At 42.1% G+C, this 16553-nt stretch overlaps 1 protein-coding gene and 1 long non-coding RNA gene across 4 annotated transcripts in view; one reads left to right on the forward strand and one right to left on the reverse strand.

Moving 5' to 3' along the window:
• The window catches only part of LOC110529611 (exostosin-1), a 280429-nt gene extending 269753 nt beyond the window's left edge, over nucleotides 1-10676 (reverse strand). The window contains exons 1-2 of one of the 3 annotated variants that reach the window (XM_036985037.2): nucleotides 9474-10676; nucleotides 7850-8937 (exon numbers count right to left, since the gene is read on the reverse strand). In XM_036985037.2, the coding sequence (XP_036840932.1) occupies nucleotides 7850-8811 (962 nt within the window). In that variant the 5' untranslated portion in view covers nucleotides 8812-8937; nucleotides 9474-10676. Of the gene's footprint in view, nucleotides 1-7849; nucleotides 8938-9233 lie in introns of all 3 variants that reach the window. The other 2 variants (XM_036985039.2, XM_036985038.2) reach the window with 2 other exon arrangements.
• Nucleotides 10564-14612, forward strand: LOC118965501 (uncharacterized). The gene is made up of 3 exons (XR_005052835.2): nucleotides 10564-10876; nucleotides 12382-12547; nucleotides 13391-14612. It is a non-coding gene; the product is annotated as an uncharacterized LOC118965501 (long non-coding RNA).
• Nucleotides 14613-16553: the final 1941 nt, after the last annotated feature.

Below are 16553 nucleotides of genomic sequence, written 5' to 3' on the forward strand. Positions count from 1 at the left end.
ATTCTACCAATATCCACCTGCAATCTTCACCATTAGCAGTGTTGACAATAATAAATAAATGGGACGGGTGTTGTTAGGCCAGAGTCGAAGTTGAGGGCTGGCAAACCGTGCCTACATATCCTCCAAACACCGACTTCGAAGGCATGATCACTTTTATACAACGGGTTACCAACAAATTCAAATAATGATTAACATATTTTCATACATTATTCCACAAGATATAGTCCCAATACAAATCTAGGGTTAGTACCCAAGCCGGCTGGTCGTTCGTTCTATCGGTTCGGTTGCTAGAGACCCAGTCGTTCAGTCTTGTTGTCCTGTATCTATGGACGCGACCCAGACGTTCGTTCTAAATGTTCCATTGCCCAGCTGGCTGGCAACGTTCCAACTATGGCTAACTTACAATCACATCAAAAAGTGCAGCCAGAATAAGAGCAAAGTAGCCACATTTGCATTTGTTTAAGCTGTTGTTTTGTAGTGACATTTTATTTGGATACATCCATAACAATGAGCTAATGAGGCGCGATTTCACCTGGCATAGAACATTTGCTCACTCGTCAGGACAATGTTGTTCCCGGGGAGCTAGCTAAAAACACAGCTAACACAATCACTTCAAACTGAAGCTGGAAAGACTGCAAACTAGCGGCACTTCGTTTCATTTGACCTTTTGTCAATTGACATTTCTTCGTATATGTCCATAAAAATTATGCCAGTTGATTCATAATTTCGACTGGTTGAGAAATGCTGCCTGCCAGACTCTCGCCCTGAATCCCGACAGATTCATTACTATGGGACAGCTGGAAATCGAATTTGAATATTGCAACAATGTTGCAAACGATGTCGAGACAGACAGCAAGGTTTATACAAATCTCTGCTGTTGAAAAATAAATCTGAGATATTGTCTAGTAGCTTTTAATAGTGGAGATGATTACATTTATAAAGTGCCTGGCTGGGCTGATGAGACAGTGGATTGCGTCGTCAGATGGAACAGAGTAAATAGGCATTTAAAACGTCAGATTTAGCCAGTGGTAATTTGTGGAATAGACACCAGCTGGAATGCGGATTAACCAATCAGCACTCAGGATTAGACCCACCCGTTGTATAATAATATAAAATCACCCTTACTGCCATTAGAATACAAGTGAAGTTGATACTACCATCAAGACTCTTCCTCGAGCTAGCAGCCCGGCCAAACTGAGCAATCGGGGGAGAAGGGCCTTGGTCAGGGAGGTGACCAAGAACCCGATGGTCACTCTGACAGAGCTCCAGAAGTCCTCTGTGGAGATGGGAGAACCTTCCAGAAGGACAACCATCTCTGAAGCACTCCACCAATCAGGCCTTTATGGTGGAGTGGCCAGACAGAAGCCATTCCTCAGTAAAAGGCACATAACAACACTCTTGGAGTTTCCCAAAAGACACCTAAAGGACTCTCAGAACATGAGAAATTAGATTCTCTGGCCTGATGAAAACAAGATTGAACTCTTTGGCATGAATGCCAAGCGTCACAACTGGAGGAAACCTGGCACCATTCCTAAGGTGAAGCATGGTGGTGGCAGAATCATGCTATGGGAATGTTTTTCAGTGGCAGGGACTGGGAGACTAGTCAGGATTGAGGGAAAGATGGATGGAGCAAAGTACAGAGATCCTTGATGAAAACCTGCTCCAGAGTGCTCATGACTGGGTCGAAGGTTCACTTTCCACCAGGACAATGACCCTAAGCACACAGCCAAGACCACGCAGGAGTGACTTCAGGACAAGTCTTTGAATGTCCTTGAGTGGCCCAGCCAGAGCCCGGACTTTAACCTGATCGAACATATCTGGAGAGACCTAAAAATAGCTATGCAGCTATGCTCCCCATCCAACCTAACAGAGCTTGAGAGGATCTGCAGAGAAGAATGGGAGAAACTCTCCAAATTTAGGTGTGCCAAGCTTGTAGTGTCATACCCAAGAAGACTCGAAGCTGTAATCACTGCCAAAGGTGCTTCAACAAAGTACTGAGTAAAGGGTCTGAATACTTATGTTAATGTGAGAGATGAGTTTGTTATTTTTAATACATTTGCAAAAAATGTTGAAACTCTTTTTGCTTTGTCATTATGGGTTATTTTGTTTAGATTGATGAGGGGGGGACAATTTAATCAATTTTAGAATAAGACTGTATCGTAACAAAATGTGGAAAAAGCCAAGGGGTCCGAATACTTTCCGAATAATACAGTAGAAGCAACAACACGATATGCAGAAAATAAGGCACTTACTTTGATAGGAAAGCAAACAGGTTCAGAGTTATTATTTGTAAGGAAAACAACAATGAAGGCAATGCGGGTGCCAGACAGAAAATGTGCCAGGGGGGAAAAGTTTATGCAAGGCCTGTCCTGACTAGAGTTGCGCAAATGTCTGCATACTTGATCTGGGGAAACACTGGCGAAGTGCTTGGGCTCTCGTCGACGAGAGAAGTTTGTCTGGCTCAGTAAAGCCTCAAACGTAAATTGTCTGCAAAAGTGAATTTGGCTAATTCTTATCTGAATTAATGAGGCAGAATTCAAACTGTTATAATATAATTTGAAATTGACAAGTGCCAGGGTTAACTAGGGTTAACTTTCCTGTTGCGTAACAATCACACTTTGGAACAATGCGTGTATTCTGACACCACACGCATATGTGCCTTTTACTGAGGAGTGGCTTCTGTCTGGCCACTCCACCATAAAGGCCTGATTGGTGGAGTGCTGCAGAGATGGTTGTCCTTCTGGAAGGTTCTCCCTTCTCCACAGAGGACTTCTGGAGCTCTGTCAGAGTGACCATCGGGTTCTTGGTCAACTCCCTGACCAAGGCCCTTCTCCCCCGATTGCTCAGTTTGGCCGGGCAGCTAGCTCGAGGAAGAGTCTTGGTGCTTCCAAACCTCTTCCATTTAAGATTGATGGAGGCCACTGTGCTCTTGGGGACCTTCAATGCTGCAGATGTTTTTTGGTACTCTTCCCCAGATCTATGCCTCGACACAATCCTGTCTTGGACAATTCCTTTGACTTCATGGCTTGGTTTTTGCTCTGACATGCACTGTCAACTGTGGGACCTTATATAGACAGGTACGTGCCTTTCCAAATCATGTCCATATCAATTGAATATACTCCAAATCAAGTTTTAGAAAGATCTCAAGGATGATGGATGGATACAGGATGCACCCGAGCTCAATCTTATTCAAGTTGAGCTATGTTTTATTCAAGTTTTAAAGTTCTGGTGACAAATCATGCATTCAGATTCTTGCATAGATTGTAATGGACACATGATGTGTGTAAAATACTTTTTTGAAGGTTGTACGGATTATGATGAGCTAATGCTAAGCTATTTGCCAGCTATGTGTGGCGCCATGTTTGTTGACATCATACAATGCATTCTGGTTGTCACATAAGCGTCTATCAGACTAAAGATGTTACAACAAAACAAGGTTAAGGATGGTTCACACTACTGACTATGGTGCTCTCAAAACTAAATGTCAAATCATGACGTCAGTGATCTTCAGGTCGGAGCTCTAGAAAGATGCCTGAGTTCTTGAGTTAAAATTCAGAGTTGGATGACCGTTCAAAATGATTTTTGCCAGTCAGAGCTAGTCCCCCCCAGAGTTCCCAGTTGTCTTGAACAGACTGAAGTCAGAGATTTCCGAGTTCCCAGTTGTTTTGAACGTGGCATCAGATTGTAACTATGGTACCTGATGGTTGCCACTCTCCAGGGCTTTTATTTAGCTTAGAAACTTCTCCTGTGTTTGCCACCCATTTATATATAAATCCCCAATCATAGTAATGTTTGCCTCATATCCCATCACACCATGATACCTTCCCCCATTTCTACCCCCCCCCCCCATTCGACTTACAAATCACAATACCCATGAAGGGATGCATAAGAATAACTTATAACCGCCCTTGACACAAAGGGTTGTTTTAGTGAGGGTGGTGATTCTATATAGATCTCACCTCTTCCAGGGTAAGATGCTGAGAGGCTGAGCCTTTAGAGAAGCTAGAATAGCCGGGGTGAATCTGTGACTCATACACACAAACACCGAGCAAGCTCGTGCACACACACACATGCAGGTCAACAGCTCTCAGAGGTAGGCAAATGTAATCAAATTAGCTTAACTACAGTGAGTATGATGCTTTGCCTCTTAATTTAGATCTACTTTAGACATGAAAGCATACAATTTGTGTGCCTTGAGTAGTTTAGGATCAAAGTACATAGCTTGTTTGCTTTTGTAAACATCTAGAAAATGGCTCTGAAATTACACTATTGTTAGTGCATTTTATCAACGTCATGGCTTGACAAGTGTCAAGTGGATAGTGCTTCAGACTGCCATAAATAGGAATAGGAATGACCTAACATGTTATTAGTTTGCATTTAATTACACACATATGGTATTACGGGTTAGTGTTGCCATCTCTAATTGTAGAAACTTGCCAATGTCATTTGCCAATCACAACAGAAATGATTTATATCATTAAGTCAAAAATAAAAGCAATTATCCAATTCACAGCCATACAAGAAAAATAAGTCAAATACCAGAACTCTTTTCTTTCAAGCGTGTCAAGATATCTCAGGAAAACATTTATTCATATCACAACCGATATTGCCACTAGCCAGTGCTTTATGGCTTTTTTGCTCCCACACCCCCACCCCACCCCCGTGAAGATGGATGGTATCAATCATGAGTGACCCACACCTTCGGCACATTTCATTTGATGCCCGGCGCTAGGTTTCTATGATGCACAAGTCCAGATGGGAAAGAGGGAGAAAAAACAAGAACTTGTGATTGAGTCAAGTCCCATTCCTCTATTACTTATTTGGAGTCCAGGCGAGGTATCAGATATGAGTCAGGCAACTAGGATTGCAAGTGCAACATGGCAACAACACTTAATATGGCAGAAGAAAATGAAAATCTTCTAGAGCAAACATATGACATTGTTCACCCACCAAATCTATGTCTCTGTGTCAGCAGATGCCACTGCATTGTTTGAATGTTGGCAGGGTTTCTAGACATATGCAAGATACAAACAAAAGCATGTCCAAAACCATACCTGCGTTGTCTGGTTGGAATTAACTGCACCAGTGCACAACTGCCACTCTACATTAGCAACGTCAAAGATACAACCTGTCACGCCCTGACCGTAGAGAGCTTTTTATGTCTCTATTTTGGTTTGGTCAGGGTGTGATTTGGGTGGGCATTCTATGTTCTTTTTTCTATGTTTTGCATTTCTTTTTTTTTGGCCGGGTATGGTTCTCAATCAGGGACAGCTGGCTATCGTTGTCTCTGATTGGGAACCATACTAAGGTAGCTTTTTTCCCACATGGTTTTTGTGGGTAGTTATTTTCTGTTTAGTGTTTGAACCTTTCAGGACTGTTTCGGTTTCATTTATTCTCTTGTTATTTTGTATTAGTGTTCAGTTCAATAAGCAAACATGAACACTTACCACGCTGCGCTTTGGTCCGACTACTCTTCTTCAGACGACGAAAACCGTTACACAACCTCACAAATGAACCCTTTCAATTCATGTTAGTCAAGATGGTAACACATCCACTTGAAAGAAAATTAAAATGCTTTTACCAATTCTACAGCACAGGACAATCCAGGTCTTGCATGCTCTCAGGTTTTTGTCGAGCAAGTATTAATCAATTCCCAGCCTTTTTTTCCAGCTGACATTATCAGCTGAGGTAGAAGGTGATTGTCAATCACTTAATCTTCTAACTACCTTCAATGTGTTTGATCCATTTGTCTAATTTGTATGTGGATGTGCAGGATTGAGGAAGCACCTATACAACATGTCTCAGATCATATGTGTACCCCAGTCTAGACCTTATTGTCAGAAAGTCACCCAGATATCTTATAAACCCATAAGTCTTTGCAGCTTTGTAGTTAGGCTTAAAAGACTAATGATCTGATGCATTAATAAAGAAGCAAGGCATGACTGGTCATAACCAGTGATGTAAAAAAGAAAATGGTCTATAGGTCTATAGTGCTTCAGTAATTAAATATCATGTCTCCTTTGTCTGCCAGCGAGGCTGGGAAACAACAGGTTAAATGTAGTCTGCAATTAAAGCACTATCAAATGATTTTTCCTTTCATGGCTGGTGATAGATCTGCAGAAAGCACCCAACAGTGAGAAACTGTAATTTACAGCCTGTCAATACATCTCATCAGCAGGATCTCACTCTCCTCAGGTGGAAAATAACAAGGACCAGACAAATAAATCTGACTGTCTTCTGAGACACAAAGGCTTTGATGACTGCTTCTACACCATTTTGGTCATGAAATAACAGTCTACCATGTTAAATAGGGACATTGTGTCATCGTCAGTAATGTGACTGTGAGACACATGGTTCTGTTGCGCTGGGTTCTGGGGGACGTTATCGTGGTACAGTTAAATCATCTGACTTCAATCCATGCTGTCCAGCATGGGGTGTGATCTTCCTCTATCCCTCAGCCCCGGTTTAATTCAATTGAAGGCCAATTATTGACTGTTCTGACTGAGGCTTTGAAATCCCCTTCCATTTTATTCACACAGAGTATCTTCAGGTGTGGGCCTTGTTTTGCCCACACTGCATCTGAATGAATGTACACAATATTGTTTACTTTCTTGTCACTTTCAGAGAGAGTCATTTGATATCTTTGGTAATCAAATATTTTGGAATTCTCCTATAAGCCACATCGGTTTTTCTTCAAACAATGCTGTTAAATGTTTCTCTCTGTGAGCTTGAAGACATTTGTAAGATGTTGATGTTATTGGTCTGATCAAACAAAATGTGTGATGTGATTTGCCACAGACCCAGAACTGTAACAAAACCCCCTAAAAGCCCTCACAGGATGTGTTCCACCCTCCAACTATCTAACCATTCTAAAAACATCTGTGGGACATTCATTCATACTAATAACCAATGAGGGCGAGCCAGGCACTGAAATAACTGTAAGGGATGGAATGCAAGTTCAAAACGTACGTAAGACTGAGCATTACCAGTGATGACATGGTCTTCACTGCACAAACATGCCCGTCCTGCAACAATGGGAAGTGGGGGAAAACCCAGCCATACAAAACAAATCAGGAGAGTCCGATACAATGGAAGTCAATGCTTCCCATGTGGTTCCAGGTTAAATGAGGCAAATTTAAACTGTCACATGGTTCCGTATGGGATTACTGGATGATGTACATTTTGTTTGGGTGCAAATGCTTCAGTAACTTTACTGAGGCATGTGCTTTAAAAAGAGTAACAACTTATTTATGCTCTGATTCAAGCAAGGCCAGTAAATTTGCAATCCAATGAAAGTCTATAACTTTTTGCTCAATTGCTGAAAAAAACATTTCATTGTCAGCTGTTACGGAGCTGCCCTGTGGTGGGGGATTTTTTGCACTCAGATCTCTCAAGTGTTAAGTCACTGTGCTTTTATTCAGGCTGCAGGGCTAAAGAACATATTCGACTATATAGCAGACTAGCAGTACTGTCATAGGTATTCTAAAGCATCTATAAAAATCAGGCAAAGATCACAGCCAACCTAACCTGTACCACCGAAGCGGCTTTTCCCCCGTTGCTCCAAAATATTGGTAGATCGATACTGTAGCAAATATGAAAGTAAAACTGGATGCAAATGTTGTCAGGATAATCCAACTAACATGGATGAACAACTGCAATATGATGATAGTCACAGTGCTAAGAGTGTTTTACTGAAATAGGGATTAAACCATTGACATGTTGTGTCAGACTGTCTGTACATCCTGTGCTGTAGAGTGAAAAACATACCATTGTGAAATATGTCACTCACTTTTAGTAATTAGCCCCGACAGACCCTGAACCAGCAAAAGGACATAAGAGGGGAACTTACTTTGAGTATTCTTCATTGTCCCTGTCGCATCTTGCGTCCTTATGCTTTTCCCAGTCCTTCCCATGCTTGCAGGTGGTCAAAAGAATGATATCTTCCCCATTGTGAATGTGATACAAAGCATTCCTGGTTTCTGAACCAATACCCGTCAGATATCTCTTCCCTTTGAAAACCAGTAAATATTTCCTTGATGGAGGGACATTGTTGAGTGTTAAATATCCCTTGTCCCCTCCTTTTTGGGAATGGTCTTTTGAAAACAAAGGAATGGACACATCAAAGTGTGGCCTAAAATGATCCATATCAATGCTGGCTTTGGCCAAAATGGCCTGGCCAATATCAAAGCCCAGCTCCTCTGTGTAAGCTGGCCAGGTGCCAGAGTAAAGGTTGAATATGAGGTGATTCCTTCCGTCGTTCCATGTAGGGAGGCTCTGTATTCTAGCCTTGACATTGTGAATGTACTGGCTTGACAGCTGGTCCCGGTCCAGAGTGTCAATGCCCAGCACAAACAGACAGGCCTCGTTGACGTCTGTGGTTTGGAAGCGGGAATCCTCGACAGCTGTCAGGATCTTCTGGTAGCTCTCAGACACCGTCTCCCCCTTCAGCAGGGGGTAGACGTACACCTTGAACCCCCTCTGGCAGCGGCTGAAGTCGAAGCATGTGTCCATGCGGCACCTCCTGCTCTTGTAGATGTTGTTACGGACCTCCCGTCTCTCCCGGGGAGAGGTGTGCTGGTGGTGGAGGAGAGGGCTGTCCTCCTCCTGCTCTCCGTCCTCCAGGTAGGTGTTGAGCGGGTGGATCCACTCAGGCCAACGCTGTCTGGGCAGGCCAGGGCTCAGGGCGACTCTGTACAGTTGCTGGTGGTGGCTTTGGTGATGGAACTCCCCAATCTGCAGTCCCCACAAGTAGGCAACCAGAAGAAGACAGGCCCCTAGAGACACGAGCAGGTACCTCTTCTTGGCCTGCATGTGGACAGTAGGGCTGAAGGTGATGGGAACCAAGGCAGGAGAAGGAGCAGGGAGAACGTGGAGGTCCACACTCAACCCACGGGGATCACTCTTATCCACAGGTAAGCATGCTGCTGGTCCGAGTCACTGTGTGCACAGGATAGAACAGAGTGCCTGATAATCACACTACAGCTGGACAATATACATGCAGACAAGAGATGCATTGGTATCACTGACAGTGTTTGCTGCATGTTTTGAAACCAATCAATATTCATCTTTCTGATTAGAATCAATTGCTCAACACCAAAGTAATCTCCTTCAATTCCCCACCCATCCGCAAAAGTAATAATGAATTAATATAGATCAATCATCACCAATCCCATTGAAGAAAAACCAAACGTTTATTCAATTAAGTCATGTATCTGGGAAAACATGGGTCCTACCTTTTTGTAATGAACACCTGTCGTAGACTACTTTCTGTTTTTGAAACTTCCAGCATTGATTGATTCCCTCTCATCAGGATGAACAGTTGATAAACACGATGTAAATACAGCATCCTAGATTATACTAATAGCTTTTGGGACACTTAATTAACAAAAATCATGCATTTTTGTGAGGATAAGAGTCAACGAAATTGGAGATGCATTGGAAGCCATCCGTTGCAAAGTAACATTTTTCCTTACCTAGAATGTGGTTGCCTACGTTTACGTCAACATATCCCAGAGAACTCATCCAAAATACTGTTCTTTCATTCTCAAGGGCCTCTGGCTCGCACTTCTTGAAGAACATGTCATCACTTGCGACAGAGGTCATTTTCCCATATGGGAGGCCCGCTAAAACGTTATTTTTTAAAAATGGTTATTATTCTTAGTGTAGTCTTATTTCCATAAGGGACCCCCCCACCCACCCCCATAAGATTTACTTATATAGGCCTACCTATATTTTCTGTATTCATGCAATTCTATTGTGGTGTTTACAACGGTCTGCTCACGCTGTCATCTTTGAGTGTGTCGGAATCCTGCATAAAAGTTTCCATGGAGAACACTTTAGTTTCCAAAGTTCGCTCTCAACGGGTGAATCCGAATGAGTGAATCTAGACCTGTCTCTCCATACTTCCCCGGCGCTCGTACAGACTGGCTATGTCAATTCCAATCGTTACGACTGTGGAACCTACAATGCATTGGCATATTCTTCGTCTGATGACAGTCCATGATTGTCTACCCAGCTCCGTCCGATCAACAAGGCACACATGCATACCGTGCACGAATTACTGCTGAGATTTAATTCAGGGTTATTTTCTCAATCTCTATAAATTCGCGTAAATCATGCATGACAGTTGAATACATCCACCTGATCGTAATTATATGGATCCCATGTACATCCACTTGCTCCCAATTACATAGTAGATAAATGATACACAGTCCGTAAAGTTAAGTGTCTGTGTCACCTAAACGACACGCGCCTCAACAGTCTGGAGCCCAGCACAGCATCTTCCAACGACCAAGAGTCAAATTTACACCAAAGTGATACGGTGCGTCAAGCTTCAATCTCTCAGTCTTTCATTCACCGGGCTGTAGTTGAATCACTACGAATACAACCACAGTTCGCAGATAGGGGCTAATTCTAAATATTCCACGGGTCCTGTGGAGTTTACGAATCGTCCTGCATCCCTCTCCACTCCCATTCAGAGCAGAGGACCATGCAATGAACCTCCCACAACGAGAGGCTGCGCCTCCGACCGCGGTTATTGGTAGAGGATGCGCTGTGAGCAATGGAAATGGATGAGGGAAGCGTCGATCATTTCAAGAGGCGTTGGCAGAAACTGTAGATGTTCGATGAGAAAGCATGCGAGACGAAGTTCGTGGTATGGTAGCCTGCCTAATCATGACGTGCCCACTACCCAGAGCTCTTTTTTTGTATCAGTCGCCCATATTCACTCTTTAGGGGTGTGCTTGAGATAAAGATTGCACATAGTTTGCACTTACTTTTTTCATCTCAACGTGTACTGTAGGCTATTGTGAAGTTGACAAAATATTCCACCATGCATTCTTGTCTTGAATACAAAGTTTAAACGCAGAAATAGATGGTGAGTAAATGATTCAATACTGCGCTGATTCACGATGATGATGAAGAAGTGTGATAACAATGTAACAACTTGGTAATATGGTCCTGTATGTATGTCATGACTGTAGCGGACTATAACTTTAGCAACACTCCCTTGTATAATTAATGGCAAGTCTGTTATATGGTATTTCTAGACCTCACACAAACCATAAGGATATATGGGAATGCCACAGTTATAACACAGTCAAGTATTTATTTAGCTTATTAGTGACACTTATACAATGACTAAAGAGATGCAGACCTTTTTTTGATACCATTTTATGCTTGCTGGATATTGTTGCATCTTTAAAAGTTCACCCTGTTACAGTTGGGTTCATTAGATACACCTAAAATACAACTCCATCAAAGTGTTTCAATAGGAAGTTCCCAAGGATGATTCAAGTAAAGATTGTTAGATTCATTCTACTTTTGAAGAACATTTTCCAAATTATATTGATTCAGAATCACAGTATAACTGATCATTTCGGCACTGGGTTAGGGTTTGCATGTCGGCTCAAATGTACATGTTTCATCGTGCAATAAATGATGCCATCTTGTGGCCGAAGATGTAACAGAAAAAGCCAAGCATGATTCAGAAAGCCTGGAATTACTCTACTAGTGAGTATAACTGTTGGTAAGCTAGATCAACCTGTGGTAAATAAATTATTGTCTGAAGTGGACGCTTTATATTTAATTTATGTTAAAATGTAATGTACAAATAACTTCACAGAATCAAATACACAAGCATTAAACTCTACACAAGCAGAAGATTTCACATTCCTACAATAACCACAGGAAAACATGCCACATAATTAACCACATTTGATGCAAGAATGCATGTGATGCATTTGCAAGTCAGAGTGTAACTTGAGATCTGTGTTTAGTGCCTAAATGATCAAGTCAACCTATTCTGTGTGCTCAAGTGAAAATCCAATTTTCTCTTTGCATTCCGGCCTTGTATGGCTTCATTAGACTCATCAAGACATGTCCGCAGGCACAGGGGCAGGCTACGCACCACCACTATGATGTTAAATATGTAGGATCTTCATTCGAGCCAGTTAGCTACAGCAGGAAAATAATCCTGCCGCAACAGAAAATGTGAATTATTATGTGGATTATAATTCATAGACATATTCGTAGGGGTTGATACATTTTTTTGTGAGGGAAAATCAAGTAAAAAATGAAAAAGGGGAAATTTCAAACTTCAGAGGCCTTTTTAAACATTAAATACACTACCATTTTTACATTTTCTGCATTGCAGGAGATGCAACAGGGTGATCAAATTAAAATCCAACATCTGTATGAGGCAGCATTTTGCCAACACTTACAGAAAGAAACTGAATCATCTCAGTTCTGCTTGCCGAGTCCTAAGAGGAATTTTCACTACTGCCTTTGAGTCTGCAAAACAAACACTGTTATGAATGTTCCCCTGTAGTGTTGTATTGGAAGCCTGAATATACTCACACTGTTTCCCATTGGTTTTTCCAGAAGGATTCCCTCTCTGGTCAGATTTCTCAGCTGTGGCTGCTAGCTGACCCATAACTACCCTATCTCCCTCCACTGGGACGATAACATCTGCCGTGCCTCAGAGCTCTCCGGGACTGGTGCTAAGTGACCATCAGCTGGCCTGAGAATATACAGTATATTGTGGCAGGTAAACTACAGTACAGATGTTGGCCCCTAGGGTTATATATGCTGGCCCTCTGGGGTGTATTCTATACACCCTGATGCCTGGGGTGCCTTAGCAGTGGCACAGCCCAGGTACAGTAGGATCAGACCACATGGAGCTCAGGGCAACAGAGGGCTCAGTGGAGCATCCACTACAGCTACATGTCAGCAGAAACACAAGTGGGTTTCAAGACAAATCAGATGCCACCAAATGAAAACACCCATCGTATTAGCACACAATTACAGTACTTGCTGTATGTCCAAGTGAGTTGTTTCCGTCACAAGCAGTGAATGAAAATATCCAATGAGATTTCATTTGTTAGGCTGAGAGAAAATTATGAGGTTTTAAAGCAAATTTCTAGCAATTCTACACATATTGACATGGGGCAGAAAGATAAATGTGCAGTTTCATAGCTAAGCTCATGCTATTCTACACATTTTGCAATGAGGCTGAGAGAATGTTGTGTTTGTAAAGCAGTGAGTAGAAGGCAGTGTGATTGCATGCCGACCGTTAGGTGCTGTTTAGGAGCTGTTAGAAAAAAATATTAAAGCTGTCAAGTCAGTGCATTTTGAGGATGTATTCCTCTGAGGCCATACATCATTCTCATCTTGTTGTCTGTGTTGGTCCTGCATGGTTAGACAAGCTATGTGTGTCAATCTGTATATATGTCAGACCGCTAACTTCGTAATACCTTGTAGGCAAGATGACCCTTTTCTCTCCTTTATGCTTTAGAAAGCTCTGTAAACAATTGTTGCCTTTGTCTGGGATATTAAAGGAAATTCGTTGCATATTTGACTCATTCTACAATATGTCCACCTGTTTTCACAGCTGCTGTATCCTGTACTCCTCTGGTACTGCGAGGCCTCTGTCTATTATCTGGTGAGAAAATCATGTAATGAGGACTATCCCAGCTTCCTCCTGGTGCTTTCCAGCAACCCCTGGTCACAGTTAAATGTTACAGGTTTCAACATTGTGCCCGAGATCAAGCATTAACACCGTCTAGGTTCAGAGATATGCGATGGATGTCCCTGGGAGCACGGTACAGAGTTAATAAGAAAATCATTATTCTACCCCACTCTGACTGTGTCTTCCAAGCATACTGATAAGGGTGTCCTGGGGGTGACCATCGAAACATACCTAATGAGAACGTAGCTGTAAGGCAGGCTTTGGATCCACTGTGGGAGTGTACATACAGTGCTGCTGCCTGATGAGAGAGCCGTGTGAAGCTTCCTTTCACTTGTGACAAAGTGCCCACTTTCATCCCTCCTTCACTCTACACGTGTGAGGCTTTTTAGCAGGTCCCACAACTTCATGAATGGTAATGCTGGGCAGGTCCTGCTTAATCAGGACGTGGGAGGCTGTAAGCGAGGCTGATTGGCAGTGAGATTCCCATAGGTGTGGGGACCCTAGCCTGTGGTCTACCTGCTGTTGCTTCCTGATTGCTTACTATATACTCTCAGTGGGACAGCGAGAACAACCTTCCCTGGAAACAGAGAGTCCTTCTGGCTTAACACCTGCCCTTGTTGCTGCTCATTTGATACAATCCAGTGAAATTGTGTTTACCAACAAGACAAGCAGGACTGAGAAAGAATATTAGTGCACACACAATTAATAGACACTAAATGTTTTAAATAGGCCTAAACATAGAATATATATTTTCATGGTTAATGGTTAAGAAATGTGCATGCAGGTACACTATATTTAAGACCAGAAAGAATTACAGTGCAACATGATTTCACAAATGCACTGCTTGAGTCTGAGGTTACTATTGAGGTTTTTACAGTCTTGAACATTTTGTTGTCAAGTAAACAATAATGGACCAATTGAGAATGTTGTTGTCTTGTCTCGCAGAGTATGACAGTGCAAAACCCATCTTTAATGGATGGGCAAAAGACTAGAATATTTTAGGACTGTAAGTCAAGACAGAGTGCCGATGTTTAAACTGAATTACATGTGGATTGAGTGGCCTTTTATCAATGCAGTTGTTCTGTTGAGATTCTTCTGGCAGTCTCCTGAGTTAACAGATTATTAAAAACAAAGTACTGTAGCAGCTTGGTTCCTGTGTGTCTGCCTGAGTCTTGACCACATACGTATCCCTCATGAAATATTGATCTGCCTGTCATCCATTCCTCCCAACTCTTTTCCTATTAGCTGTGTAAAAAAAGTTAAGAGTACACTTACGATTTGAGAGGGGTAGAGAGAGAGAGAGCGAGAGAGAGAGAGAGAGAGAGAGAGAGAGAGAGAGACAGAGAGCAGACAGAATGTTGATGAGATATGTTCCAGGAAAACAAGTCTTTGATTCATCAAGGCCTCCAGAGTTCTGGTGATAAATAACAGCTTCAAACTCAATACAAATATTTCCTTTATCCCTTTATCAAAACAACACTGGTTGACTCACTAATACACTATGTTAATATCATCTCTCGCTGGCTTCTTTTGTTAGAAATCACATCAGACCAGCTGAGTTCATGACTCCAACATGATTGGACTTTTCCATTTGAGAATGGTGAGCTCAGGAAGTAAGGTATCCAATTTCTGGTTGATCTGGGATGTCATTTACACTGGCTTTGACAAGTATCAGACTGGGCAAGAGTCAAGCTGCAACCTGTTCTTTTTCCCTCTGCAGGTGTGATATTGTCTTCTGATAGGGACCAACCCATACCCAGTGCCATGTTATTTGGGGAATTGTAAAAGAAGGTTCCACATAGTTTTTTGGTTCTTGAAAGGTGTGTGTATATAAATAATCAGTAATCAGGGATCACTCTCATTTGACTCAAACTAGATGGAAAATCAATGTTCTCAGTTACACTGTATGTATTTGTTGTTTTAATGATGCACCCAGATTGTCAACCACACATCATAAAATGACACAAATATCCAACAGCCGTTTGTGGCCAAATACAGTACCTACATCCTTTTGTTCGGATATACTTGATTAATGGATTTTTGAGTATTCACATCAGTGAAATAATGTACTGTTTTGTTTTAGGGCCATCTACTTGTATACAAAGTCATGATATTCACCATAATTAAGATTAAAAAAACAACTAGACTAAAAAGCTAGACACTCTTCATCCAGAGAGCTTCATATACTGTAAGTAGGGTAGCACTGGCAGCACAATATCCTATCAGGCAAAGGATAAGTCAGACATACCCCTTGTTGAAGTGAGGACACATACAGAGATAGGGCAATAGGCTATCTGAGGCTGGAGTGCAGATTACATGAACAGAAAAACAGAATTGTTTTGACATGACAAGCTGGTTGTAATGCCGCACTGTCACTTCTGTAGCGCTCTCCTGTAATTGACCTTCACAGTCAAACCCCAGATGGTCTGTGAGAGATGGAATGCATTATTACCCCCTGCCAGTCAATTTAGCACTTTGGAGACTGGTGTTTGATAGCACTAAAAACAACACATCCTTAGTCGCAACCACACGGATGCCATCAAAAACGGTATAATAGGCAAAGCAAGTAAACCATATGCTGAAATGAAGGTAAAAGTGACAGAAAACATGAAATGATGTGCTGCATTTGAATGGTGAAGTATACAAACAGTACATCCTCTATTCTGTTCTGAAAGGTAAACTACTCTAACGCAGAAAATAAGCATTTCTCTTCGCAGCTGTACTTTATTATCAGGAGTTAGAGTGTGTATGGATACGCTGAAGCTGTGAGCTTACTGCATTACATGGAGCATCAGGGTACTTCTCGCCTCTGTTGTGCATAGCGTCCTGGTGCATTACAGCCATGGTGTAAATTGATTTCTCGTGTTGCCACCGCTGGTGCCAGTTGGGGAGAAGAAGCACCATGTCGAGTGACTCACAACATATTTGGGTCAATCAATATCAAGAGCAGGACCAGCTCAGAATACAGTCCCTAGAGTGGTGTCCTTTAGCTCTCCCAAGTAAATGTCAGCATACACCAGGGTGCATCACTCAGTCCAGGAAGTATCAGGTGGTGTAGTGAAAAATATCAACCATGAAGTAAACA

Source organism: Oncorhynchus mykiss, chromosome 8 (genome assembly GCF_057628025.1).
Source record: "Oncorhynchus mykiss isolate SJ-2025 chromosome 8, ASM5762802v1, whole genome shotgun sequence".
Taxonomy (NCBI): Eukaryota; Metazoa; Chordata; class Actinopteri; order Salmoniformes; family Salmonidae; genus Oncorhynchus; species Oncorhynchus mykiss.